Below are 26,856 nucleotides of genomic sequence, written 5' to 3' on the forward strand. Positions count from 1 at the left end.
CCTGGAGACAGTTGCTGTGTCTTGCAGAGCTCTCGCTTCTCCAGCAACACTCTTCAGTACATAATAAGCTTAAGTGATAAACAGAGAATATTTAGGAAGGTGAGTCTTGGGCTTACCATTGGGTTTAAATCATAGGGACCTCGGGAAAGGGTTCGGGCTTCTCTGGAGCAGATATTGTCAAGTTCATGGCCTTAGGTAGCATGTGTATCTGGTCTTAACTCTGATTGTAGCAAAAGTTCTGAGAGGAGCTGAGCCTTGTTCTGGCCCCTTAAAGAACAGGGTCCTCAGGCTCTGCCCGCTTCCTGTCCACTGCCCCCTGCCCGTCCCCAGCCCAGCTGAGGGAATCCCGTGGGTTGCTTACCTACCTATAAGGTGGTTTATAAGCTGCTGTCCTGGCCACTGCATTCAAATTCCAATGTGTACTTCATAGTGTAAAAATTTATATTATTGTGGGGTTTTTGTCTTTTTTTTTTTTTTTTTTTTGGTATATTGCTGTATCTACTTTAACTTCCAGAAATAAACGTTATGTAGGAACTGTCTGATAGCATGGCAGCTCTGTCTGGCTGGTGGAGGCTTCCTTTTCCCCTGCCTAAGTTCTGAGGAGGCCTCACACACAGGCGGGGCCTGGGATGGGGGCCGGAAAGGGTCTTGAGAGGAGGTGGTTGCCTTAGTCCCCCACCCCACCCCCTTATGTTAGCCACCAGCCCGGAGGTAACGGGTGCCTGGAGGAGCAGGAGGTCAATAGTCCAACGGCAGAAAGGTGTAAGAGTGGAGGCCTCCCTCCCCGGCCCCCTCCTACCCCCTAGAGCGGCCTCGTCCTGTCTGGAGTCAGATAAGCCACCTAAGCGGGGTTGGGGGTTAGATACTCCCACCGCACCAAGGCTTCCCCTTCCACAGTTGGCTCCTTTATCACTTTGCCTTCAGTTCACCGAGTGGGGACAACAGGCAGACACCCGGTGGTGGCTGCAGGGCCTCCAGACAGCCAGCGGTGATAATGCAGGGAAAGGCGCTCTGATCTCAGCTACACGGGCACCCACAGGGCTTCTCCCCACCCCTACACATGCCCCAGCGCCCTGGAGACACGCCTGGGAGCTAGGAGCTAGCGCCTTCCCTTGCAGAGATGGAGCAGATTAGCCCGGTGGGGCGGTGGCACCTGCCCTTCCCCTCCCCTCCTCTCTTCTCCCACCCCCGCGTGCCCCCTGCTCTGGGCCCCCTGCACCTCCCTCCTGGGGCCCACGAGCCGCCCCCCTCCCTTACTTGAGCTCTGAGCTCAGAAGGAACCTGCCCGCAAACCTGGCTCCCAGCCCGCCCAGGGAGCATGTGTTCCTGTGCCCAAGGGCCCCAGCGACAGTAGAGACTGGCCGCAGCCAGCGGCGCGGGGGTCCAGCCGGGGCGAGCCAGTCCCCCTCCTGCACCCCCGCCTCACACAGTTGCCGGCAGCCAGCTGAAAACAGCGCAGCCGCGTGGTGCCACCTGCTGGTCTCTGGGAAGGAGGAGGATGGGACGTTGTGGCTCTGGGACTGCCCTTGACCTGGAGGGTTGAGAAGTATCTTGGCCCCGGGCCCTCAGCCGCAAGCTTCGAGGCTGCTGGGAGCAGCAGCTGCTAAGGAGAGGCCCGGGTCAGAGTTCTGCCCACCCGTGCCCATCTCCATCTTTTCCCCAAACCTCGAGTCCCCTGCTTTTTAGGGAATCTGTGCCCCTTAAACTGGTCCCTTACCCCTCTGAGAAGCATTGACAGTATTTCAGGGGTGGCCAGCACCCTGAAAACCACAGCAAAGCGGGCAGAGTTAAAATTTAAGACTAAAAATGACAGCGTCAGGCATGCACGGGGGAAGGAACACAACAACCCAGCTCCAGGGGTTCCCATCACCCAGGGAGGCCACCAACGCCCCAACCAGGAGCCATAGCAGCATTTTTATGAAAAAAATATTTTATTCCAAAACACTGTTTACACGAATGTGTGGTCTTTGTACAAAGTACAAAAGAATCCCTCTTCTCATCCCCACCTCCTTTTAGAGAAGTTTAAACCTTGGGCTCCCAATCTTCCATGGTCAGCTGCCCCTGACTGCGAGTCCTATAGCCTCAGAGGGAGGAGCGTGTGTGGTTGGGAGCAAGGCCTTCCCAGATCACAGCCAGTTACGCAACATCGCAAGGCCTGCTCCTGGCCCCACCTCCCAGCAGAGTCAAACCAAATCAGCTTTTACCCCTCACTCCAGATTCCACAGACACGCAGCACATGGCTGTTTGCAGCTTGTCTTTCACTGCAGTTTTTTTTTTTTTTCCAGGAGGCAAGAGGACCAACCCTCCAAGTCCCGGGGCCCCTGTCCACCCACCATATCCTAGACCCAATCTTTTCTTCCTCTTCATAGACAAGGTTACGAATAGAGAGGCAAGGTAAGAAGGCTGGGGCCTCAAGGAGGGGAGAGAATATATATCCCGGGGAACGTGGGCAACAGCATCATAGACTTGAATGAAGCCCAAGGCCAAGCAGCCAAGCAAGGACTAATTCAGAGCAGCTCAGAAACCCTCACTCAAACCAGCGGCCCTGCTATGCCAGGCCCAGATGCGCTCTCCGAGGGTTCACAGAGAGTCTGGAGTCCACATTCACTAAAGTATAAAATACTACTCAAAAATGAACCCCAGCCTCCCTCCTGAGATGAATCGGTTACATCAACACATGAGGACAGATGCATTTACATAGACACACACACGCACATGCGCGCGCGTGCGCGCGCGCGCGCACACACACACACACACACACACACACACACACTCTGTCTTAGGAGGGCAAAGCTTCTCACTCCAGAGTGAAACTTCAGCTTAGAAACGTTACCTGTCTCCCCTCCCCTTCTGAATCATCTCATTCAAATAGCTGCTGAGCAGATGAAGGGCACAGAAGGAATAGGTTTGACTGCACTGAGTGCCTGCTGTGACAGAGGCTCAGTATCTACCACGACAGAGACGGACTCAGCGCGCTCTTGGATGCCATGATCTGAAAAGAGGCCACCGCTGCTACAGCCACATCCCAGGACTGCACAGGGGAGGCAGGCGTAGCTCATGCACAAGGACACACACACGCACATGCATGCCTGCAAAGGTGTCGGTGTACACAGCCATACTAAGCTCACAACACGAACGCTTCACATTGAATATTGTTTCCAAAGAGAAGCATGGGACTCAAACATTCATGAGAGGGAGCCTCTGGCAGAGGTGAAAAGACCGGCAGGGGGCGAGAGGCGGGAGTCAAGACTGTCCATTGGTCGGCGTAAGAGTTCCTCCACATGCCTGGCCACATCCATGGTCTCATCCAGGTCGAATTCTCCATCCTGGTCAAGGACAGGGTCAGGGCTGGTAAAGAGAGGGGGATGTCAGAGGGAGCTGGCATTTCTCACAGCCTCAAGCTCCCTGGGGACAGCCTCCAGCCTGCTCTCCACTCAAACTTGTCTCATGAGAACAGGACCAGTTCTGGCTGGATGCCCTCACCCCACCCTGAGCTGGGTAGCAGTCAGCCCACTGGCTTCTGCAGACCCCCACTCTATTCCCATCTCTTGCTAACTCACTGAATAATCTTAGGGAATTCATTTCCTCTCTCCCTGTCCTCATCTGTAAAACCAGGTGACTGACACAGTGGGCTCCGTCCACCTGCAATTATGCTCAGCTGCGTGGTAGGCATCGTCCCGTACACTGAGCACCTAGAACGGCTGAGCCTATTGAGCACATGACTCCAATGTTTACAGCCACCTGGAGAGTGGGTATTGACCCCGTTTTATAGACGAGGAAACAAGGCCATGTCAGGAAGCTTGCTCTGGGCCACCTGGCTGGGAGGTGGTGGACTCCGGATTGGAACCTGCGATCTTCAGTGGTCCCACTGGAAGGTGGTACCTCCCAGACATCCAGCCCTGGCCATCCACAGTGAGGAAGGGAATTAATTCTCTACCTTGTTCCCACCAGACTCTTGAGAAAAACCACCCCATTGATAGCTACCCTGTATCAAGCCCTTCCAAGCCCCTCCCTGTGGAAATGCTTCACCCACAGTGTCTCATTTTAATGCTCCTCCCGTTCTCATGAGGCAAGCGTTCTTGCCTCCGTTTTACACATAAGGAAACTTGAGCTTCAGAGAGGCTCAATCATTTTCCCAAGATTGCACAGTTGGTACTAGAGTGAGGACTGGACCCTGCTATGTCTAGCTTCAAAATGCTCCGTCTTCCTGGCTGATCTCACTCCTCCTGGACCGGGGCCTAACCAGAGCTCTGGATTCCTTTGCCCACCAGCCCTCCAGGGGTCCAGCCTGGGGCCAAGCTCCCAGTTCTTCCCCTGCGGACCCCCATGAGAACGCCACCTACTTCTGTGGGTACATGTTATAGTGAGCCTGGGGGCACACAGCTGGGGAGGGGGCCTGGTCCATGTACGTGGCGCTGCCACTCCCGGCATCTGCAGATGCGTTCACAAACCTGCAGAAGGAAGAGAACAGCTTCAGCCGCCAGGGAGGCCGGGGCAGCTGACGGGGAGGGGACCGAGGGGCATGTTTTTCTTTCTCGGGGTGTAGAAGGACAAAGTGCCCACTTGGCCCTGGAGCTCCAGCTACAGGAGTGGGCACTCGGGTACTGGCACAGCGTGACCAAGCCCAGGTCCCTCCCCAGGGCTGAGACAGGTTTCCTGGGGGAGCAGAAAGCTGGGCCCAGGATCAGGATGAGAGGCAGGAGGCAGAGTCTGGGGAAGGAGGAAAGAGGCAGAAGGAGGGCCAGAGCCACCTGGCCACTTACTCAGGGACCACTTGCTTGATCTGTGGCTTCACGTATCCATCAACGGCTTTAGCTGCCAAGGGGAGAACCGCAGTGAGAACCAAAGTCTCTGGGAACTCCCAAGTGTGGTAGAAGTCCATGCCCCACACAGTCTCCCTCCTGCCCACATCACCTTGTGGTCTCAGCTGGGATGAGAGTTCCCAAGGGCCCCCAATAAACACCAGCTGATGAATCCTGCCTGAGGGTCACTGACACCCCTGGCTTGAATCCCATCCCTTCTCCTGGTTCTTTTTCTGGCCATTTGCTTTCCCTCTCCCTGCCCCCACCCCTGTCAAAGAAAGAGAATGAACAAGCAAACCCAACCAGTGGATTTGGGGCAGCTGGAAGAAAAGAGACTTCTCCCTTTTGCTGCCTGCACTCCACTCGGGGGAAGGTTTGTGAGCAGGGTGTGGAGACAGCAGCTGGTGAGGTGGGGAGCAGAGCACTATGTGTGGGCTCAAATGATCCCGGTCACTCCCTACAGCACTGCCACCCCTTCCTCCGAGGGTGCAGAAGTGAGAATCCATGCAGCTTTCACTTTGCAAAGAGAGCTGGGACAGGTTTGTCGTTCCCTCTCATTTGTGAGCCCTGAAATCCTCTCCATCACCCCATGGGCCAAAACCCACAGGGGACATGGCCCCTGGGCTCCTCCTGAGGAGTCCCCACGGTGCAGCCCAAGGCTTTGTCTATGGGCTGGGGAAGAGCCCGGGGGAGTCAGCCGGCAGGGTCCTGGGGCAGTACCCACCCAGCACTGGAGTGTAGTACTTGGAGAAGACCTCATCCTTGGGGCGGTCAGGAAACACATAGATGAGATAGCTGAGGTCCCCCAGCCGGTCAGCCAGGGACCTGATGGAGAAATCCCGTGTGGTGAATGGTTTCAGGTTCCACAGGTTGCGTTCCGCTGTGAAAAGAACAACCTCATTCCCATAAGCCACCAGCAGCAGGAGGAGGACCAAGGTTGTGGGGCTTTAAGGCAGGCTTGCAAGAGAAATATGGGCTTTTATATACGAGCTTGCGCTGCAACCCCAGCCTGTAGGGAAGAAAGCCGATGCAGGATGTTCTACTCAGCAAACCAGATGAGCAGATACTAACAAGGCTGGGTCGTGGCAGAGCGGGAGAGCTGAAACTGCAGGAGAACTCGCCCAACCGTCCTGGAGTCTATGGGGCTGGGGACTTCAGGTTCTCCAGAATGGAAAACGATAGAAAGGGAATACATTTCCAAGCCACAGCCCTCTCGTACTAAGCTTCCCACTGGGTACCTTCTAAGGACACAAGCCCGATGCGGGGGGCGGGGGGAGGGGGCAAGGGAACAGGAGACTGGGTCTTGGGGCTGGAGTGTGGGCAAAGCGGGCACTCACGGGAGTCAAACTTCCAGGCGATGGTGATACCCCCAATTTCTGAGTCACTAAAGCGCAACAAGAAGGTCCCATCGGGCTTATTGATGAGCAGGTCGTGGGCCTGTTGCTTATTCACAAAACCTAGGATGGCCCTGGGTGCATGGAGCATTGAGCGTCACCACTGGGCCACAGCCACAGTCCCTCTGTGCCCACGGCTGGCCCCTGACCCTGTGGCCCCCGTTCCTTACCCATCATTCCAGTGGGGCTTGTGGTGCTTCTTCAACACCTCCATCACCCCGTCAAACCACTGCCAGAAGGTGTAGTTCCAGCCCGGCAAGTTCTCCTGAGGGCCCAGGAACCCCCGAGTCAGGGCTGGGGCCCCAGGTCACAGGTGGCCCACAAAAGTCAGGGCCCTCCTGCCCCCACCCAGCCTTCTCCCAGTTCTTCACCGCTGCTTGCCACCACACTCCAGCAGACCATAAAGCGATATAGCCCCCAACTTGTACCCTAGGGACCCAGAGAGGAAACTTGCTTCTAAGACACAAGGGTCCAAGACTAGCCCATGGGTGGGAGTAAGGTGTAGAAAATACTCCAGGCTGCCCGGGCACAGTGGCTCAAGCCTGTAATCCCACCACTTTGGGAGGCTGAGACGGGCGGATCACGAGGTCAGGAGATCAAGACCATCCTGGCTAACATGGTGAAACCTCGTCTCTACTAAAAAATACAAAAAAAAAAAAAAAAAACTAGCCAGGCGAGGTGGCGGGCGCCTGTAGTCCCAGCTACTCGGGAGGCTGAGGCAGGAGAATAGTGTGAACCCGGGAGGTGGAGCTTGCAGTGAGCTGAGATCCGGCTGCTCCACTCCAGCCTGGGCGACAGAGTGAGACTCGTCTCAAAAAAAAAAAAAAGAAAAGAAAAGAAAATAATCCAGGCTGGATGGGGCCTCCAAAGTCATTCCTCCAAAGTCATCCCCTTATTTTATAGGTGGGGAAACTGAGGCACAGAGAATGGATGGGTCTTCAAAAATTAGTGAGGAAAGAGGCAGAAGCAGAGCCAGAGCCATAGGCGTGGTGGCTCACGCCTGTAATCCCAGCACTTTGGGAGGCCAAGGTGGGCAGATCACCTGAGGTCAGGAGTTCGAGACCAGTCTGGCCAACATGGTGAAACCCCGTCTCTACTAAAAATACAAAAATTAGCCCAGCATAGTGGTGGACGCCTATAATTCCAGCTACTCAGCAGGCTGAGGCACAAGAATCACTTGAATCCAGGAGGCAGAGGTTGCAGTAAGCACTCCAGCCTGGGTGACAGAGTGAGACTCTGTCTGTGAAAAAAAAAAAGAAAATTAGCAAACACATCTAGGCCCAGAACCCAAGGATCCCGACTCCCAGCCCTGGGGCCCTCCGTCATCTCACTCTGGCTTCGTCACTGAGCACAATTCCTATAGCCCCTGCCTGTATTCCTGAGGCTGGGGCCCCATCTCTCCTGGTTGTAGGAGAGGGTAGTTGGGGGTGGAGAGTGGGGTGCTAGACCAGGCAGTAACCTGTGAGGCAGAGGAGCGACAGACCCCCATGGGCCCTGGTGGACGGCTGGTGGCCGGGTCCCTCACCCTGTTGAACTGGGACCAGGACACGGACAGGCCGCTGTAGTCCTCCAGGTGGCTGCTGCTGTTGTTGAACAGTTTCTGCGCCAGGAACACAAGGTTCTCCTTGGTCAGGCCCCGGTTGCTCTGCACTTCGGCCTTGAATTTCATGTTGAGCGCCTCACACAGCTGTGGCCACAGCACTTTGTCAGGCACGGCAAATGGCACCCTGCCCTGAGAGGGAGAGAAGAGAGGGGAAAAGGTAGATTAAGGGAGTTGGAAATGTTCACACACACACGAGATACACAGACACTGAGAGACAGGGGAGACTGAGACAGATCCAGAAAGGTGACACAAATGCAAGGGTAAGAAATGCGGCGGCTTTTATACACTAGCTTGCGCTGCAACCCAGCCTGCAGGGAAGAAAGCTGATGCAGGGGGTGGGGGCACAGAAGACAGCCAGCAAGGACCCAAGCCATCTGCCAAAGGAGGATCCCAGACCAGGATCCAAAGACCAAACTGACCTCACAGACCCCAGTCCAGGAACCTGGAACCCAGACAGAGTACCAAGGCCATGGCCGAAGGCAGGCGCCCAGCACCCCAGCCCTTCTGGCCTCACCTCACCTCTGGGCTGGCCCTGGGGTGGGGCTGACCCCAGGCAAGTCCTAGGGCCCGGGTGGTGGGGGGGCTGGGGTAGGGCTCCCACGGGGACTCACCGGCTCAGCAAAGGCGTTGTCCCACAGCACGGTGGCCGTGGCATTGTGGTCCTGGCTGCCATGGACGATGACAACCACAGGTAAGGAGAGAGTCTACAGGAGTCAGAGGAACCCAAGTTGATGGGGCGTGACCACCACGTGCCCTCTGCTTAGGCAACGTGCCCAGTCTTTTTTTTTAATGTATTTTTTTTTTTTTTTTTGATACATTGTTTCACTCTTGTTGCCCAGGCTGGAGTGCAATGGTGCAGTCTCCGCTCACCACAACCTCTGCCTCCCAGGTTCAAGCGATTCTCCTGCCTCAGCTTCTCATGTAGCTGGGATTACAGGCATGCGTCACCACACCTGGCTAATTTTGTATCTTTAGTACAGACAGGGTTTTTCCATGTTGGTCAGGCTCGTCTCAAACCCCCAACCTCAGGTGATCCACCTGCCTTGGCATCCCAAAGTGCTGGGATTACAGGCATGAGCCACCACGTGTGGCCACAATCCACTTTATTTTTTCTCGAGACAGGGTGTTGCTCTGTCACCCAGACTGGAGTGCAATGGTGCAATCACAGCTCACTGCAGCCTTGACCTCCTGGGCTCAAGTGATCCTCCTGCCTCAGCCTCCAAAATAGCTGGGACTATAGGTGCATGCCACCATGCCTGACTTTTTTTTTTTTTTTTGTAGATACAGGTTCTCACTATGCTGCCCAGGCTAATCTTGAACTCCTGGACTCAAGCAATCCTCCCTCTTCTGCCTCCCAAAATGCTGGAATTACAGGTGAGAGCCACCACACCTGGTCCCAACCCACTTTCCTCACCCACAGTTCCAAACACAGACCCCTCCCAACAAAACGTAGGCACAAGCAAACAAACAAAAACTACAACCAATTTCTTCTTAGCCCATTGCCTAAATTGTCTGGGTTAGTCCCAGATTACAACCTAGCAAACAGGTACCCACAGAGTCAAAGCAGGCTGTCCGATGGCAATGCAGCCAGGAGTCCCAAGGCAGGCCCCTCCACCTCCTGGGTGAACTGCAGCAGTTGGGGCAGGAGGGCTGGGGGCCTCACCTTCACCTGGAACACAAGCTCATTGCTGCCAACACTGAACTGAGACTCAAACAGGACTGTGAACTTCTCCTCTGTCACGGACTCTGCACCCCGCCGGTCAGCACGCTTGATCCTCTTCAGTGACTGCAGGATGGGAGGTGACAGGGGAACAGGGAGACGGCGGCTGCTTACAAGGACTCGGCTCTGGGCAGACCTGCCCTCTGAGGGTGGGCCCTGTCCTCACCATGTTCCTGAAGTGGGCGCTGAGGGTGCCCGTGGCTTGGTGGTACTCCATCACACAGCAGTTGTTCAGGATCTCACCACTGCACTCGCTGCAATGGAGAGGGGAGTCCCAGCTCCACACAGGCCCCAGGCCAGGAGCATGGTCCTGTCCACACCTTGGGCTGGGGTCTTCACTCAGGTCAGCCCTGCCAAAAGCCCCTGCCCCCATCCCCTAAGAGTGTTTCTTGGCATCTTTCTGGGTTGACTTCTCCATCAACCTGGTGCCCAGCACCCAAGGCACGGTCTCCAATGGTGAGGTCTGGATCTATTATTAGAAATTCCTCAGATACCAAGATTGATGTGAGGGGCTTTGGGGACTTCCAGTAGCTTCTAATGCACTTAAGATAAAAACCACAACCACAGTCTATGAGTATCCTCGTGTTTAACACCTACCTACCTCCCTGGCCTCACTGAACTCCTCTCCCCTCACTCAGGACACGCAAGCCCCATTGGCCCTGGCTGTCTGCTGAACATGCCACGCTTGGACATTGGCCCTTGCTCTTCCTATCACCCCAAACGCTCTTAGCCTTCTCCTCCTTCAGGTCTCAGCCCAGATAGCTCCCCAGAAAGGCCTTCCTGGACCACTTATCTGGTGAAGATTACCAGGCTGACCTTCCCTCACCCCCGCCTTTAACACATCTCCAATACTAGCAGATTGCTCTTTCTTCTTTTTTTGGAGACACAGGTTTGCTCTTTTTGCCCAGGCTGGAGTGCAATGTGCAATCTCAGCTCACTGCAACCTCCACCTCCCAGGTTCAAGTGATTCTACTGCCTCAGCCTCCCAAGTAGCTGGGATTACAGGCACGTGCCAACCACACCTGGCTAATTTTTGTATTTGTAGTTGAGATTGGGTTTTGCCATGTTCCCCCCGCTGGTTTCGAACTCCTGACCTCAAATGATCCTCCCACCTTGGCCTCCCAAAGTGCTGGGATTACAGGCGTGAGCTACTGCGCCCAGCCTAGATTGCTCTGTCTTAACTTCTTTTCTACTATCATTGGGTTGGCCCTGCCTGATCTTTTAAAGTGTATTTTCATCAGTCTCCCCAGCTGCAATGCAAGCTCAAAGGCAGTGAGAAGATCATTTGTCTTCATCTTCACCGCAGATCACATGGTAGGAAATCAGTAAAGTTTTTTTGTTTTTGTTTTTTTGTTTTGCTTTGAGACAGAGTCTTGCTCTTGTTGCCCAGGTTGGAGTGCAATGGTACGATCTTGGCTCACTGCAACCTCCACTTCCTGGGTTCGAGCAATTCTCCTACCTCAGCCTCCCGAGTAGCTGGGATTATAGGTGTCCACCACCACACCGGGCTAATTTTTGTATTTTTAGTAGAGACGGGGTTTCACCATGTTGGTCAGGCAGGTCGTGAACTCCTGACCTCATGATCCGCCCGCCTCGGCCTCCCAAAGTGCTGGAATTACAGGCATGAGCCACTGCGCCCGGCCCTTTTTTTTTTGAAACAGAGCCTCGCTTTGTCGCTCAGGCTGGAGTGCAGTAGCACAATCTTGGCTCACTGCCACCTCTGCCTCCTGGGTTCAAGTGATTTTCTTGCCTCAGAGTAGTTGGTAGTTGGGACTAGAGGTCCAAGTAGCTGGAGCTACAGGTGTATGTCACCAAGCCTGGCTAATTTTTGTATTTTAGTAGAGACAGGGTTCACCATGTTGGCCAGGCTGGTCTTGAACTCCGGGCCTCAAGTGATCTGCCCGCTTCCACTTCCCAAAGTGCTGGGATTATAGGCATGAGCCATCTCGCCCAGCCTCAGTAAACATTTTTAATTGGATGACAAGGGATGGGGCCATGTCTTCCACATCACTCATTCACTCACTCATTCATTCACCCCCTGCATACGTTGTGGGTGGCCTGCCCTGACACTGGACACTACCTCCCCACTCTGCCACACACAGCCTCTCTGTACTCTTCCCTCAGGACGCGGCACATGGGCTCTGCCTGAAAGTCCTCCCTCTCTGCTACTTCCCTCCCTATCACTAGCTATCTCTAATTCCACCAGGAGCCTAAGACTGTCATTTCTTTACTCCTGCATCAAGACCCCCTTTCTCAGTGCCCTACACATCCCCCTGCCACATGGTTACACCATCAGGCATTTCCCAGCATCTGTTGCCTGCTCTGCTGGTCAAGGCGCTGGGCAAGGAGACAGCCCAATTCTGTTGGGATCACAGTTTCGTCCTCGGTGCGTAGCACAGGTTCTAGAACACGGCTGCAACACCATACTTTGTGTGATTTTTTTGGAGACAGGGTCTCACTCTGTTGCCCAGGCTAGAATGCCATGGCGCAATCATACCTCACTGTAGTATCAAATTCCCAGGCTCAAGTGATCCTCCCACCTTGGCCTCCCAAAGTGCTGGGATGACAGGGGTGAGCCACCGCATCTAGCCTAGCACCATGCTTGTTGCAAGAACGGGGAAGGTCTCTGAGTAGGAGGAGGGCAGTGTACCATCTGTCCAGATGTAATGATGGTTTGACATGATTGAATTTACAATGGTGTGAAGCCACACACTTTCAAGAGAAAGTGGTATGACAGTCTCTCTCAATGCTGGGCAGTGGCAGTGAGCCTCAGCTCTCCGGCAGCCACACCATCCCCAGGGTAAAGAACTGATACTCGGCTGGGCGTGGTGGCTCACGCCTGTCAACGCAGCACTTTGGGAGGCTGAGATGGGAAGATTGCATGAGTCCAGGAGTTCGAGACCAGCCTGGGCAACATGGTCAACTAGGGGACAAGACATGGCTGGATGCAAGGACAAAGACAGGGGGTGCAGGTCCCCCACACCTAAGTCTGGGCAGGGGAAGAGAGAGGCACAATTACTTGCGCGTGTTCTCGTTCTTGAGCAGAGACTTGGCCTGCTGCTCACTGATGATGGTGGCCTTCACCTGGGGCGGGTTCATGTGCACGTTCAGCTTCCCGCCCACCAGCAGGCGCACGGTGGCTGCAAACTTGGTCTGGGTCTTCAGGACCTGAGGAGGCTGCTTCTCAATGATGAATGTGCTGCAGGGGACACAGGGACAGACGTACGATGCGGGGTTGGCACAGGGGAAAGGGCTCTCAGTCCTCCTGTGGTGGGGGTGGGGCTGCCTCCCGCGGGGCTCAGGAGGTGAAAAGCACGGCCACAGCCTCTGTTCCTGGGGAAGCCATGAGAGTCCAGGGAAAGGATGGAGAGGGGAGTGAGATAACACAGCAGCTGGCATGGGCTGCGGCCCAAGGGCATCTCTTGCAGTGTCCACAGGAGAAACCGGGCAAGGGCGGCACCCAGCAGTCACAGCAACTGGAGATGGAGTGGGGAGGGATGAGAGGCACAAAGCGGATCTGCTGGTCTGGAAGGCACCTGCGGCCCCCCACACGCAGTCTGGAGCTGCCCCAAGCTCCTGGGCATGGCCAACAGGCAGCAGTCACCTGGTCACCAGGGCTGAGATGATGTCCGTGATGGTGGCGTTGGCCTCAGCCAGCATCTCCTCCACTGGGCCAGGGATGGGCAGCTGCTGGCAGAGGTGCTCAGCCCTGCGGATCTGCTGCCGGTTCTGCCAGATGATCTCGGCCAACTTCTCACACCTGCACGGGAGCCCCAAGGCCAACAGGAGGACAATGACTTCTTCAGACAGACGCCAGGCCCCAAGACACAGCTCCCCCTCCTGCAGGAAGGCTCTGTGCTTTCACCACACCTCCCACCCATGGGAAGAGCAGAGCTCCCTGCCTCCCAGAATTAGAAATGTACACAGGAGGGGCGACCCTGCCTAGGCCCAAACAGCCCGAGCATCACCCCACACCCCCGAGCTCTCTCCCACCCCCAGGACAGCAGCCCCCTTCCTGGGGCAGGTGCACGGGATGGGGGACCAAAGTCTGATTCAGGAACCAGGCCCCCTGGAGAAACAAGAGCTGTCCCAGGATGGAGGGGGCCTGCTGCAGGAGCCAGCACAGGAGGCAGAAGCAGCCAGGGTCCCCACCAGCCCCTCCTGCCCTGCCCTCTGGCCGCCCCACACCATTACCAGGACTGTAGCACGTCCAGGCTGCCCTCGGGGGGCCCGCCGTTCCCGGCCAGCTGCTGCCGCCGCTTCCACTGGATCAGCTCGTCATCTAGGATGATGGTCTGCTGCTTCCGCAGCAGCTGCAGGGTCTTCTGGTGCTTCTCGGCCAGCTCCTGAGGGAAGGGAGGAGAGCAGCCCCTTCTGGGCTCCCAGAGAACACTGCAGGGCCTCGCTGGGAAATGGCAGGGCAGGGCCGAGTTGCTCTGCCTCGCATGGCCCCCAGGAAAAAAGGCCTCCTGCCCTCCCAGGTTCTGCTCTCATCCAGGCCCCAGTCCTCCCTCAGGTCCCCAGAGACTGACTTCATGGCACCCACGCCCAGGAGAAGGCCAGGACCCCACTCACCACGCGGTACTGCTGCAGCGTCTGTGCCTCGCGCTGCAGCCACGTCTCCAGAGACACCTGCTTCTGCCGGAGGGCTGTCTCCCGGCTCAGACGCTCCTGGGGGCTCAGCTGGGCCAGCGGGCCAAACTGAGCTAGAGGAAGGGATAGGAAACCATGACCATCACCTTCCAGTGTCCAACAAGAGGCCCAGGGAAGCGCACTCACCCGTTCTGGAGCGAGACCCTCCCAGGCTCAGATACTGCATGAAGGGCAAGTCAGGGTTCCTGACTGACAGCGGGGGCAAGATAAATGGGCACCTCAGGAGGTGCCTCTGGGCCCTGCTCGCTGGCCTCCTGACTCTGAGCGTCCCCTCTGGGGGTACCCGAGTGCTGGGGCAGCTGGGGAAGAGGCCTGCCTGTCTGCTGCCCGCCTGCCCCACAGAGCTGCCAGCCCTCTTCTCACAGCCTGGCATTGGTCTAGGCTGTCTGGGGTGCAAGTGTGCCCATGTCCTTGACTGTGGGTGAACCTGGGCAAATCGCTTTCCTTTCTGTGGTTCAGCTCCCCAATGTGTAAAACGGGAGAATCTCAGTACCTGCCTCAGTGGGGCGCTTAAAGATGAGAATCTCAGTACCTGCCTCAGTGGGGTGCTTGAAAATTAAATACATGAGGACATGGAAGATGCCAGAAAGCTTCCTGGCATGGGTGAGCTCTGTGTGAGGTTCGCCCTTCTTGGTTAATGGGGAACAGGACAGAGAGAAGAGGTGACAGAGACAAGCAGTTGCTCTGCCCCATCCCTCCCGCAGCGAGGCCTCCTCAGGGATCCCCGGCCCCGGCGGCTCTGTCTCGTCCCTGAGCACAGCAGTTCGCCCTCAGGGGAGGATGAGATTTTCGAGGGGCTGGAAGGGGCCCAGCATGTTTGTCCAGGTTGGCTCACTGTGAGCCCAGCTCACCAACCAGGGGAGACAGACAGACAGACAGCAGAGGAGAGCATGTCCAGCGCCACTGGGGATGCAGAGCCACCAAGATTCTCTCAGGAAAGGGAGGCCGGAGGGAGGTGGCTTCTCTCCACACCATCTGTGAGGAGTCATTGATGGTGGGACAGGGAGTAAGTCAGGCCTCACTACCTTTTAAAAAGTGTCCATCATGGGGCCGGGCGTGGTGGCTCAAGCCTGTAATCCCAGCACTTTGGGAGGCCGAGGCAGGCAGATCATGAGGTCAGGAGATCGAGACCATCCTGGCTAACATGGTGAAACCCCGTCTCTACTAAAAATACAAAAAATTAGCCGGGTGTGGAGGCGGGCACCTGTAGCCCCAGCTACTAGGGGGGCTGAGGCAGGAGAATGGCGTGAACCCAGGAGGTGGAGCTTGCAGTGAGCTGAGATTGGGCCACTGCACTCCAGCCTGGGTGACACAAGCAAGACTCTGTCTCAAAAAAAAAAAAGTATCCATCATGTGGCCAGGTGTGGTGGCTCACACATGTAATCCCAGCACTTGCATGTAAAAAAAAAAAAAAAAAGTATCCATCGCCGGGCGCGGTGGCTCAAGCCTGTAATCCCAGCACTTTGGGAGGCTGAGACGGGTGGATCACGAGGTCAGGAGATCGAGACCATCCTGGCTAACACGGTGAAACCCCGTCTCTACTAAAAAATACAAAAAACTAGCCGGGCGACATGGCGGGCGCCTGTAGTCCCAGCTACTCGGGAGGCTGAGGCAGGAGAATGGCGTAAACCTGGGAGGTGGAGCTTGCAGTGAGCTGAGATCCGGCCACTGCACTCCAGCCTGGGTGACAGAGCAAGACTCCGTCTCAAAAAAAAAAAAAAAAAAAAAAAAAAAAAGTATCCATCATGTGGCCAGGTGTGGTGGCTCACGCATGTAATCCCAGGCTGAGGCAGGCGGATCACTTGAGGTCAAGAGTTCGAGACCAGCCTGGCCAACATGGCAAGACCCTGTCTCTACTAAAAATACAAAAATTAGCTGGGCATGGTGGCGCACACCTGTAATCCCAGCTACTTAGGAGGCCCAGGCAGGAGAATTGCTTGAACCTGGGGGGTAAAGGTTGCCGTGAGCCGAGAGTACCACTGCATTCCAGCCAAGGAGACAGAGCAAGACTGCATCTCAAAAAAAAACCCAAAAAGTATCCATTATGAAATACGTAAGACACAGGGAACATGGAACACAGGAGCACCTGTGTATCAATAACCCAGCCTAAGAAGCTAGACATGTCCACAGTTACAGCCACCACCAGCAGGCCCACCCCACCCTCCCACCAACAGCCCCTCTCCACTACGCTGGGACTATTAATCCCTTCCCATCTCCTTCTCAACAGCCCAGCATCCTTGCTTGAGCTGAGTCAGAAGATGCGCGCATCAGCATGTCTCAGTCGAGCTCCTGGCTGGCCCCTGAGGGTCATGTCACCCTGACCCCAGCCCTGCCCCATGGGATGCACAAGCTGGGACAGACAAAAGCAACTCTATGTAGCCAGGAACAGCCCAGAGCTAGAACTCAGAAATATGGCTCCAATCTCACTGCAGGTATCGAGCAGGAAGAGGATCATCCAGGCACGGACAGATCCGAGGCGTCTGCATGGCTACCACGGGAATCCTGCCCAGCCACAGGGAGGGTGGTGGTGATCCCAACACCTGGGCCCAGCCTTCCTATGCAACAGACCCACTTAGGTCTCTCCTGGAAACGTGCAGAAGCTTTTGGGAAGGAGGCCAGGGAGACAGGAAGCAATTTCCCTACTCCACCGGAGGCAGCTGAGCCTTCCCTGGCAAAAGCAGATCAACAGTCTGTGTTTCTGCCGAGTGAACTTGACAAATGGGACTGAGAAGACACTGCATGATGGATCCAAACCCAACCTGAATCCAAACCTAATACACCACGCAGCACAGGAAACAGAAAAGCCAGGCACGGGATCAGAAATACTGTTGACAGTCTAAGGACTTGGGTAGGAATAACAGCCCCAAATCTTCCGTTTCCATTCTCAGAAGGAGCTGCCCTTCTTCTGGGGTCAGTCTGGGATAGATTCAGATGAGGGGAAGTTCTCTTAGAATTATCCTGCCAGGGCTGGGCGCGGTGGCTCACGCCTGTAATCCCAGCACTTTGGGAGGCCGAGGCAGGCGGATCACAAGGTCAGGAGATCGAGACCATCCTGCCTAACACGGTGAAACCCCATCTCCACAAAAAATGCAAAAGATTAGCTGGGCGTGGTGGCGGGCGCCTGCAGTCCCAGCTACTCGGGAGGCTGAGGCAGGAGAATGGCGTGAACCCGGAAGGCGGAGCTTGCAGTGAGCCCAGATCGTGCCACTGCGCTCCAGCCTGGGCGACTGAGTGACACTCCATCTCAAAAAAAAAAAAAAAAAAGATTTATCCTGCCAGTATTGGCTGGGCTCAGTGGCTCATGCCTATAATCCTAGCACTTTGGGAGGCTGAGGCGGGCAGATCGCTTGAGGCCAGGGGTTGAGACCAGCCTGGCCAACATGGCAAAACCCCGTATCTACTAAAACTACAAAAAAAAAAAAAACCAAAACCAAAAAAATTAGCCAGGCGTGGTAGTACATGTCTGTAGTCCTAGTTACTCAGGAGGGTGAAGCATGAGAAGAGTTTGAACGTGAGAGGCAGAGGTGGCAGTGAGCTGAGATCATGCCACTGCACTCCAGTGTGGGCAATAATAAATAAATAAATAAACAAATATTTAGAATTATCCTGCAAGTATTTACAAAATAGCTACAACATTCAGGCACTGAGCTGGTCTCAGTGTACACAAAGCACTGACAGTGCAGGGTTAGGAAGAGAGCTTAAATAGTTACAATAGAATTCTAAAAAAGTTAGCTGGGCGTGGTGGCCTGCACCTGTAGTCCCAGCTACTCGGGAGACTGAGGCACGAGAATTGCTTGAACCTGGGAGGCAGAGGCTGCAGTGAGCCGAAATCGTGCCACTGTGCTCCAGCCTGGGTGACAGAGCAAGACTGTCTCAAAGAAAAAAAAAAAGAAAAGAAAAGAAGAAAGGTCTAAAATCAATGACTTAAGGTCTACCTTAAGAAACCAGATTAAAAAGAGTAAAGGAAAAAGCAGTTTGATGCCCCTTGTTCTCACTAAGAAGGGGTGGTACATTTCTGGGGTCAGTCTGGAATGGGACATATTAATAGATGGACCACATCCCATGACTCCTCAAATTGTACCTGCCGTTAATTCCTTCCAAGCTAATTTGATTTTTTTATTTAGCTATATCTTTATCGTGGGAGCCATTGGCAAACTATGGACCTAGGACACAGGAGAATTTTCTACTGTCACCTCTTCTCCCAGGCCCACATCCTATCTGTGAGGCTCAAGAAGGCCCACTCTGGAAGTTCCACCTCTCCCAGCCCGGTTCAACCAGAAGATTTCCAATCCAAGTCCTCCCTCTGGTTAGGGAACACTGTTCATATTTACCTATTTATGTAGATATTTACAGAATATATACCATTAAGGAGAGAATATTGGTTAATAAAGTATAGGAATTTTACGATATATCTCTAGCTGAGATCCAGTTCTGTAACTTACAGACAACCTAGGCCAAGTTACTTGTTCTCTTTGAACCTCATTTTTACCAAAGGAAGGATAACATAACTGTTCACTTCATAGGATTGTTGAAAGGGTTGAATTAAATAATGTGTGCCAAGTGTGACCCACGGCAGGGGCTCAGTCACTGGGAGCCATTGCTTCTACCAGGCTTTGGGCAAAGTGCTGAGGAGATGGACACTGACCAAGCCCTACCCTCCAGGAGCCCATAGAATGTTCCTCACGCCCACCCTCAGGATGCACACTGTGCCTCCACCGCACCTCACCTTGGATCCGCAGGCTCTCCTGGTACTGGATGATGAAGTACTCCTGAGTCTGCTGCAGCTTCTTCAGCTCATTCTCTGTGTCCTGCGTGACCAGTCGCAGCTCCTCAAATGTCTGGTTGATCTGAAGGTGTTTCTGGGACATGGCGTCAACCAGGATCCCAGCCGGAGAACTGCACTGGAGACAGATGGAGTGGAAGTAACTCGGGGAAAAGAGGATGGGAGGAAACACCAATACTACAGACTCCAAACCCCAAACTAGGGCAAGAAGGGAGGGTCATTTGCATCAGAAGGAGTCATTTGCCAGAATTGGGATAGAAAAGGGAAAGACAGAGGAGAAACAGGTGACCTGGCAGATAACAGCAGATAACTGCACCTTCAAAGTACAAATGTCTATGTCAGAGCTGCCTCCACCAGAGTATCCAAACAGGGGCCATCTAATTTCCCTCCCAGGGACTAGAACTCAACACGTCCCAGGTGTCACCTGGGTTTTCCCACTAATGATGATGACCCCTCGCTCTACATTTATTTGCTGACCCAATGCCGTGGACTGCAGTAGATCCTAGGGACATAGGGAAGAACAGGGCTCTGTGAACACACGTCATCTCACTTAAGACCCCCTTGTGATCGAAGGAAGAGGAAAGAGGCTGAACCTCTCACAGGCATCCTGGAGACCCCGAAATGAAGTTAGGGGAGAGGCATCAACAAGCTCTCCCTGGATCCAGCCATTCCTTCAGCACATTCAGGAGAATCGCTTGAACCCAGGAGTGGGAGGTTGCAGTGAGTTGAGATTGCACCACTGCACTCCAGCCTGGGCAACACAGCGAGACTCCGTCTCTCTCACACACACACACACACACACACACACACACACACACACAAATAGAGAGAGTGGGGTAGAAACCAGGTCACAAAAGAAGGGAGCACATGGCTGAAGGCGACCAAGTCCTCAGAGCCTTTCCAATGAACTGTTCTCAGAATAAAATCCAAACCCCTTCCCATGGTGTCTGCTGGCCATAGCCCTGCCTACCTCCATCTCCAGCTCCCTGGGAATGTGTGCTTTCTGTTTCTGCTCCTTGAACACACAGGCATGTTCCTGCCCTGGGGCCCTTGCACTTATTGTTCCAACAGTCTGGAACATTCTGGTATCAGATCCTCCTGAGGCAAAGCACTTTAACTGGTACCATTGCAGAGGGGTCATCTCTGATGAGCCAATTCACAGTAGTGCTGCTCCTGTCTGAAAGTGTGTTGTTCTTGTGTTTGCTTACGTGTTTCTGTCTGTCTCCCTGCACAAGGTTGTGAGGTTCCCAAGGGCTAGGACCTTGTCTTTCCTGTGTGCTACAGAATCCACAAGGCCTAGAATACCAGTGGTGTTCAGGAACAGCTTTATGGCTGGAGGAAGGAATGAGCTGCCAGACCATGGCAACACCAGCACCGTGGACATGGATTTGTCAGTGAGGTTGAAGTCATTTTTAGGTTTGCATGTAGCTCTGTGATGGCAACAGGTCACGGGCATGGGGGCTGTGCTGGAAGACCCTTTGTGACCTGGTTTCTAACCCCTTTTTTTTTTTTTCCCAAACAGAGTCTCGCTCTGTTGCCCAGGCTGGAGTGCAGTGGTGCAATCTTGGCTCACTGCAACATCCCCCTCCTGGGTTCAAGTGATTCTCCTGCCTCAGCCTCCCGAGTAGCTAGGACTATAGGCACCCGCCACCATGCCTAGCTCATTTTTGTATTTTTTAGTAGAGACCAGGTTTCACCATGTTGGCCAGGCTGGTCTTGAACTTCTGACCTCAGGTGATCCGCCCGCCTCAGCCTCCCAAAGTGCTGGGATTACAGGCGTGAGCCACCACGCCTGGGTGTCTCTATCTATCTATTTTTTTTTTTTTTTTTTTTTTTTGAGACAGAGTCTTGCTCTGTCGCCCGGGCTGGAGTGCAGTGACCGGATCTCGGCTCACTGCAAGCTCCGCCTCCCGGGTTCACGCCATTCTCCTGCCTCAGCCTCCCGAGTAGCTGGGACTACAGGCGCCCGCCACCTCGCCCGGCTAGTTTTTTGTATTTTTTAGTAGAGACGGGGTTTCACCGTGTTAGCCAGGATGGTCTCGATCTCCTGACCTCGTGATCCACCCGTCTCGGCCTCCCAAAGTGCTGGGATTACAGGCTTGAGCCACCGCGCCCGGCCGTCTCTATCTATTTTTATCCATGGCAACCCCCCACTTGGTTCCTTCTCCCCAGTTACACTGACCAGTTACAAGTCTTCCAACGTGATAAGAAGATTCATGCCCTCCTGCTCTCACAGCTGCTGTCTTTTCACTAGAAAATTCATCCCTCCTCTCCTGCCTTTCTCCACTGTGGTTCAGACATGCCTGTCCTCACGACGCTCCCCTGCCAGCCTGCCCCAGTCTGAGTTGGGTGCTTTTTCCACGGTGGCCCGCTTAGCACTCAGCTCATCTCTAGAGAATCCATCGCTGCCAGAATTCCTTCCAGGCAGGAACCAGGGCTTTATGTGTTTCTCTGATGATAGCCCAGCATCAGATGTACAGTAAGACCTCAGTAAATATCTACTGAGTAAATCCTGAAATCCGTGTCCACAACAATAAATAAATAATAGGCCGGGCACAGTGGCTCATGCCTGTAATCCCAGCACTTCCGGAGGCCGAGGCAGGTGGATCACTTGAAGTCAGGAATTCGAGACCAGCCTGGCCAACAGGGTGAAACCCTGTCTCTACTAAAAATACAAAAAGTAGCCGGGCATGGTGGTGGGTCCCTGTAATCCTAACTACTCGGGAGACTGAGGCATGAGAATCTCTCGAACCCAAGGGGCAGAGGTTGCAGTGAGCCGAGATCACACCATTGCTCTCCAGCCTGGGATGATAGAGTAAGACTCAGTCTCAAAAATAAACAAACAAACAAATAAATAAATAATATGACCTTTGCTCTGGTCACTGTTGTAAGATTTCTAACTGTTACGTCATGTTGTGAAATTCCTTTTGCTCTATTGCAGATAGTAGAGCACTGTGCCATTGCCCATGTAGATGCCCGGTGCTCTTATTATTTCAGAACTGGGGCGATGCGTCCCCGTTACCCCTCCCAGGGCCTCACTTCTCTGAGCCTGCCTGTGTTAGTTCTTCTGACACGGATAGGTATGACTGCTCCATTTTACAAGAGTAGGAACAGGCCAGGCGCAGTGGCTCACACCTGTAATCCCAGCACTTTGGGAGGCTGAGGCGGGTGGATCACGAGGTCAGGAGTTCAAGGCCAGCCTGACCAATATGGTGAAACCTTGTCTCTACTAAAAGTACAAAAAAAATTAGCTGGGCATGGTGGTGGGCACCTGTAATCCCAGCTACTCGGGAGGCTGAGGCAAGATAATTGCTTGAACTTGGGAGGCGGAGTTTGCAGTGAGCAGAGATCGTGTCACTGCACTCCAGCCTGGGCAACAGAGCAAGACTCCGTCTCAGGGGAAAAAAAAAGCAGTAGGGGCCGGGCACGGTGGCTCACACCTGTAATCCCACTACTTCGGGAGGCCAAGGCGGGTGGATCACGAGGTCAGGAGATCGAGACCATCCTGGCTAACACAGTGAAACCCCATCTCTACTAACAATACAAAAAATTAACTGAGCATGGTGGTGGGCGCCTGTAGCCCCAGCTACTCAGGAGGCTGAGGCAGGAGAATGGCATGAACCTGGAAGGCGGAACTTGCAGTGAGCCGAGATCCAGCCTGGGTGACAGAGCAAGACTCTGTGTCAAAAAGACAGAGAGGAAGGAAGGAAGGAAGGAAGGAAGGAAGGAAGGAAGGAAGGAAGGAAGGAAGGAAGGAAGGAAGGAAGGAAGGAAGGAAGGAAGGAAGGGAGGGAGGGAGGGAGGGAGGGAGGGAGGGAGGGAGGGAGGGAGGAAAAGAAAGAAAGAAAGAAAGAAAGAAAGAAAGAAAGAAAGAAAGAAAGAAAGAAAGAAAGAAAGAGAGAGAAAGAAAGAGAAAGACAGTAGGAACAGAAGCTCAGAGAGATTAAGCAACTTGCTCAAGTCACACAGCTAGTAAGTGGTAGAGCCAGGGACTGGACCTAGGGGGTCACTCCACTCTGGCGTGCAATGCTGCCACCTCTCACACTTGCCCACGTCCCTCATCTTCTTGGTGCTCTCCTCGTGCTGCTGTTTTCTATAAACACAGTTGTTTCTGGAGAGAAAGGCATATGGAAGGACTTCTCAACACCCCTCCCCATCCCCAAGGGACACTCACATTGTTGGCTTCTCGGACCAGCCTCTGTTCATTGTACAGAATGTGCCGGATGCAGCGGACTAGCTCCATGGGGCAGCGGTCATACGTGTTCTGAAAGAATCCAACAGCAGCCTCCAGCAGCCAACCTCTGCTCCAGCCATGCCAGTCCCATGCCATGCCCAGCCCTTCCTCTCCTTCAGCCTCTGCCTCAGCTTTTCCCAGGGAGGCTCCCAGACACCTCTATCTTTCTGTTCCTCATCCTCATCTTCCCCTCCAACATCTTCATATCTGGTTTGGAGTGAATTCAAAACCCACAGTTTATGAAGTACTTTCCCTTTTTTTTTTTTTTTTTTTTTGAGACGGAGTTTTGCTCTTGTTGCCCAGGCTAAAGGTGCAATGGCGTGATCTCAGTTCACCGCAACCTCTGCCTCCTGGGTTCAGGCGATTCTCCTGCCTCAGCTTCCCAAGTAGCTGGGATTACAAGCATGCACCACCACGCCCAGCTAATTTTGTATTTTTAGTAGAGGCAGGGTTTCTCCACATTGGTCAGGCTGAACTCCTGACCTCAGGTGGCCCACCTGCCTCGGCCTCCCAAAGTGCTGGGATTACAGGCATGAGCCACCACGCCCGGTCTTACGAAGCACTTTCAATGTACCATCTCTTTTGACTCTAACACAGGGGTCCCCAACCCCTGGGCCATGGACTGGTACAGGTCCGTGGCCTGTTAGGAACTAGATCACACAGCAGGAGGTGAGTGGCGGTGAGCAAACAAGTGACGCTTCATCTGATTTACAGCTGCTCCCTATTGCTGGCATTACAGCCTTAACTCCGCTTCCTGTCAAATCAGCAGTGGCACTGGATTCCCATAGGAATGCTAACCCTATTGTGAACTGTGCGTGCGATGGATCTAGGTTATGCACTTCTTACGAGAATCTAATGCCTGATGATCTGTCACTGTCTCCCATCACCCCCAGATGGGACTGTCTAGTTGCAGGAAAACAAGCTCAGGGCTCCCACTGATCCTACATTGTGGTAAGTTGTATAATTATTTCATTACATAGTACAATGTAATAATAATAGAAATAAAGTGCACAATAAATGTAATGCCCTTGAATCATCCCAAAACCACCTCCCTGCCCAATCCCGGTCCATGGAAAAATTGTCTTCCATGAAACCGATCTCTGGTGCCAAAAAGTGGTGGGGGACCACTGCACTAACAGCATGGAAACCCTAGGACATAAGCAGAAACTATAATCCCCATTTCGCAGATGAGAAAACTGATGCTGAGAGACATTATGTACTTGTCCAGATGCAACCAAGTGAGAAAGCAGATGACTCCAGACTCAGGACATCTGATGCCAAGGTCAAGGTACTTCCCACCACCCTGCCCCTGGCCTCCTATGTTGGTTCCCCTCAGGTTTCTCCTGTTTTTCCCCTCTTCTGGGATGAACCTGTATTTCCCTGGCACCCCGCTGTCTGTATTGAAGGGCTCTCTAGGAAACATAAGTGAGTTCTAATAAATGCTTAACTGTGATCACTACCCACACCCCTTTCCTGCTTCCACAAAAACTCCCTCTCTTCCTCCACACCCCTACTCCTCAAGTAAAGAAGAAGCTACATCTTATTTCTAAACCCTCAATTCAAAGCCCTTGTGTCCAGCTCTTGTCTCTGGGACAGCTCCTCTCTCACCTTGAAAAAAGCCCAAGAGGGAGGTCTGGTTGCCTCATTTCTAGAGTGCTGGTCTTCCCTTCTCCAACCCAGGAATCCTTACTCAGTCTCCCTCCATCCCTTCTGCTGCTTCCACAAGACCAGTTCACCCATCTCCCTCTGTTGGCAACAAACACCTCCCACCCTTGCTTTGCAATATGCTAAAGAAATCTGACAGGTCTAATTTAGAAAGAGGGGGTGGGGGAAATCAAAGAAAACTTCCCAATAAGTTCGTGGTCACATGGTGAGTCAGTGGCCAGGCCAGGAAAAAACCCAGGGGTTCTGATGCTAGAACAAGATGATGCTGCCTCCCCGTAGGTGGCCCAGAGCCCACACCCACCTGGAGCTGCGTGGCGTAGTGCCCCAGCTTGATCTTCAGTAAAAACCCATCTTCCCCGACCTGGTGCTCCGCCTTCTTCTGCAGCTCCTGCACCAGGCCCTCCAGGAGCTGGGTGGCTTGGGCTCTGTCCTGGGGATTGTCCAAGTCAATGGCATCCCTTGGGGCGGGGCAGGAGAGAAAAATCTACTGTGGCACCTCCTTGGGCAAGGAGGTCAGAGACCCAGAATAAAGTGGAAACCCCAGGCTCGTGACCGAGGGCACCCCAGGGCCCACAAGACTTGTTTCCAGCAGCTCCACAGACATCCGAGTCTAAAACCATTCTCTGTCCTCCCAGGCTTCCCCTTTCACAGGGACACCACCCCTTCCGCACAGAGAAGGACAGGCAGGACCAGAGTCACACCAAACCACCACAAGTAGAATTAGAGGCCAAAGGGCCTGGATGATAGGGACCCTCTGAGGAGGAGCAGGGCGGGACGTGCCTACCATGGCTGGCTCTCAATCCACTGGGCCAAGTAGTGCCGGACCTCGATGGGGAAGTGCTGGCCGTACAGCACCTGCATCTGGCGCAGCGCATCTCCCTGCAGCTGCTGGGCCTGGATCCAGCCCGCCATGGCCGTTTACCTAGGGGGAGCGGGAGCGCTGAAGCGCTCTCCTCTGCAAAGGCCAAGGAACAGGGCCTGCCCCTGGCCCTGCTATGCCTACTTATCCCTGGACCGCGGTCAGGCCAGGCCCCTCCCTTCCCACAGACAGCTTTCTTGTTCGGGAACAGAGATGGTGAGGAGGGGAGGGCAGCCCATCCCCTCCAACGAGGAACCCGTTGAAGGGGAGGAGAAGGTGCTCTGCAGAAGCAGGTGCCCTCCCCGTCTTCCTCTCCCCTTGCCCCACCGGAGCTTCCCCAGTCGGGGGTACGGCTAGAAACTGAAAGAGAAACTTGAAGGCGGGAGGCCCACAGGCTCTCTGGAGAGGGCTGCAAGGAGCCCCCCAGCCCGCCTCGGGCCCAGTTTCTGGGAAGGGGAGATATTCCAACCCAAAGTTAGGCCAGCGCCGACAGCTCCCACTCGACGGCTAGGGCTTTTCGGGCACGTGGCTGGGGCTGTTCAGGAGAGAGGGCTGGGGACTTGGGCGCTCCCCTTTTCAGCTGCTCCCCCAGCTGTGCACTAGTGTCTCCCCGGGTCCAGCCCGACAGTGCTCCCTCTACGACGCGTGCCAGGACAGCGCCCTCCCTGGCCACCACCCTTCATCCCCGACCCCTGTCCCCACGTACCCCCGTCCCTCCTCCCTTGTCTGCGCTGTGCTAACTCCCTCGCGGTGCCCGGGACTGATCCCCGCGCTGCGCCCGGCCGTCGGGCTCCGGGTGTCGGAGGTGCCGGGGCGGCAGTCGAGTGTCCCCTCTCCGCGCGCCGCCCAGGACGCGCCACCGGGCCACCCACCTGGTGGGGCCTGGCCGTCTGGCAGCCGGGCCGGCTCTGCGCCCCGCGGCTCTCGCTCCCGGCCGGGGCTCCTTGCGGCGGCTGTTACTACAGGAAGGAGCGGAGAGCAGCGATTTCCTCCTCAAAGGTCAGCTGCCTGCGATAGACCATACACAGCGCGCGAGCCCGCGCCAGCACCCCTCCCAGCCCCGCTCGCTCCCTCCCTGCCTCCGCCCTCGGTCGCCGGCTCCCCTGCGAGTGCGCAACAGCGGCTGCCGTTCCGGCGGGCGGC

At 54.6% G+C, this 26,856-nt stretch overlaps 1 protein-coding gene across 7 annotated transcripts; it reads right to left on the reverse strand.

The window, feature by feature from the left end:
* Positions 1 to 1,912: 1,912 nt before the first annotated feature.
* On the reverse strand, positions 1,913 to 26,810 carry STAT5A (signal transducer and activator of transcription 5A). Of its 7 annotated transcripts, none has more exons than XM_008012648.3 (19): positions 26,586 to 26,810; positions 25,639 to 25,776; positions 25,156 to 25,312; positions 23,130 to 23,219; positions 18,899 to 19,073; positions 14,095 to 14,225; positions 13,714 to 13,865; positions 13,124 to 13,279; positions 12,539 to 12,718; positions 9,686 to 9,773; positions 9,463 to 9,585; positions 8,411 to 8,503; positions 7,722 to 7,928; positions 6,367 to 6,461; positions 6,140 to 6,270; positions 5,527 to 5,682; positions 4,764 to 4,815; positions 4,344 to 4,451; positions 1,913 to 3,348 (listed from the first exon to the last, which is right to left on the reverse strand). In XM_008012648.3, the coding sequence occupies exons 2-19, from the start codon at positions 25,764 to 25,766 to the stop codon at positions 3,186 to 3,188; spliced, it is 2,385 nt and encodes a 794-aa protein (XP_008010839.1). In that variant the 5' UTR covers positions 25,767 to 25,776; positions 26,586 to 26,810; the 3' UTR covers positions 1,913 to 3,185. The 7 variants fall into 7 exon arrangements, with proteins under 7 accessions (XP_008010839.1, XP_037849104.1, XP_037849105.1 ...); XM_037993176.2 differs by having other exon boundaries at positions 7,656 to 7,928; XM_037993177.2 differs by having other exon boundaries at positions 7,656 to 7,928; positions 26,420 to 26,810.
* Between the last annotated feature and the right edge of the window lie 46 nt (positions 26,811 to 26,856).

This window comes from Chlorocebus sabaeus, chromosome 16 (assembly GCF_047675955.1).
Source record: "Chlorocebus sabaeus isolate Y175 chromosome 16, mChlSab1.0.hap1, whole genome shotgun sequence".
Taxonomy (NCBI): Eukaryota; Metazoa; Chordata; class Mammalia; order Primates; family Cercopithecidae; genus Chlorocebus; species Chlorocebus sabaeus.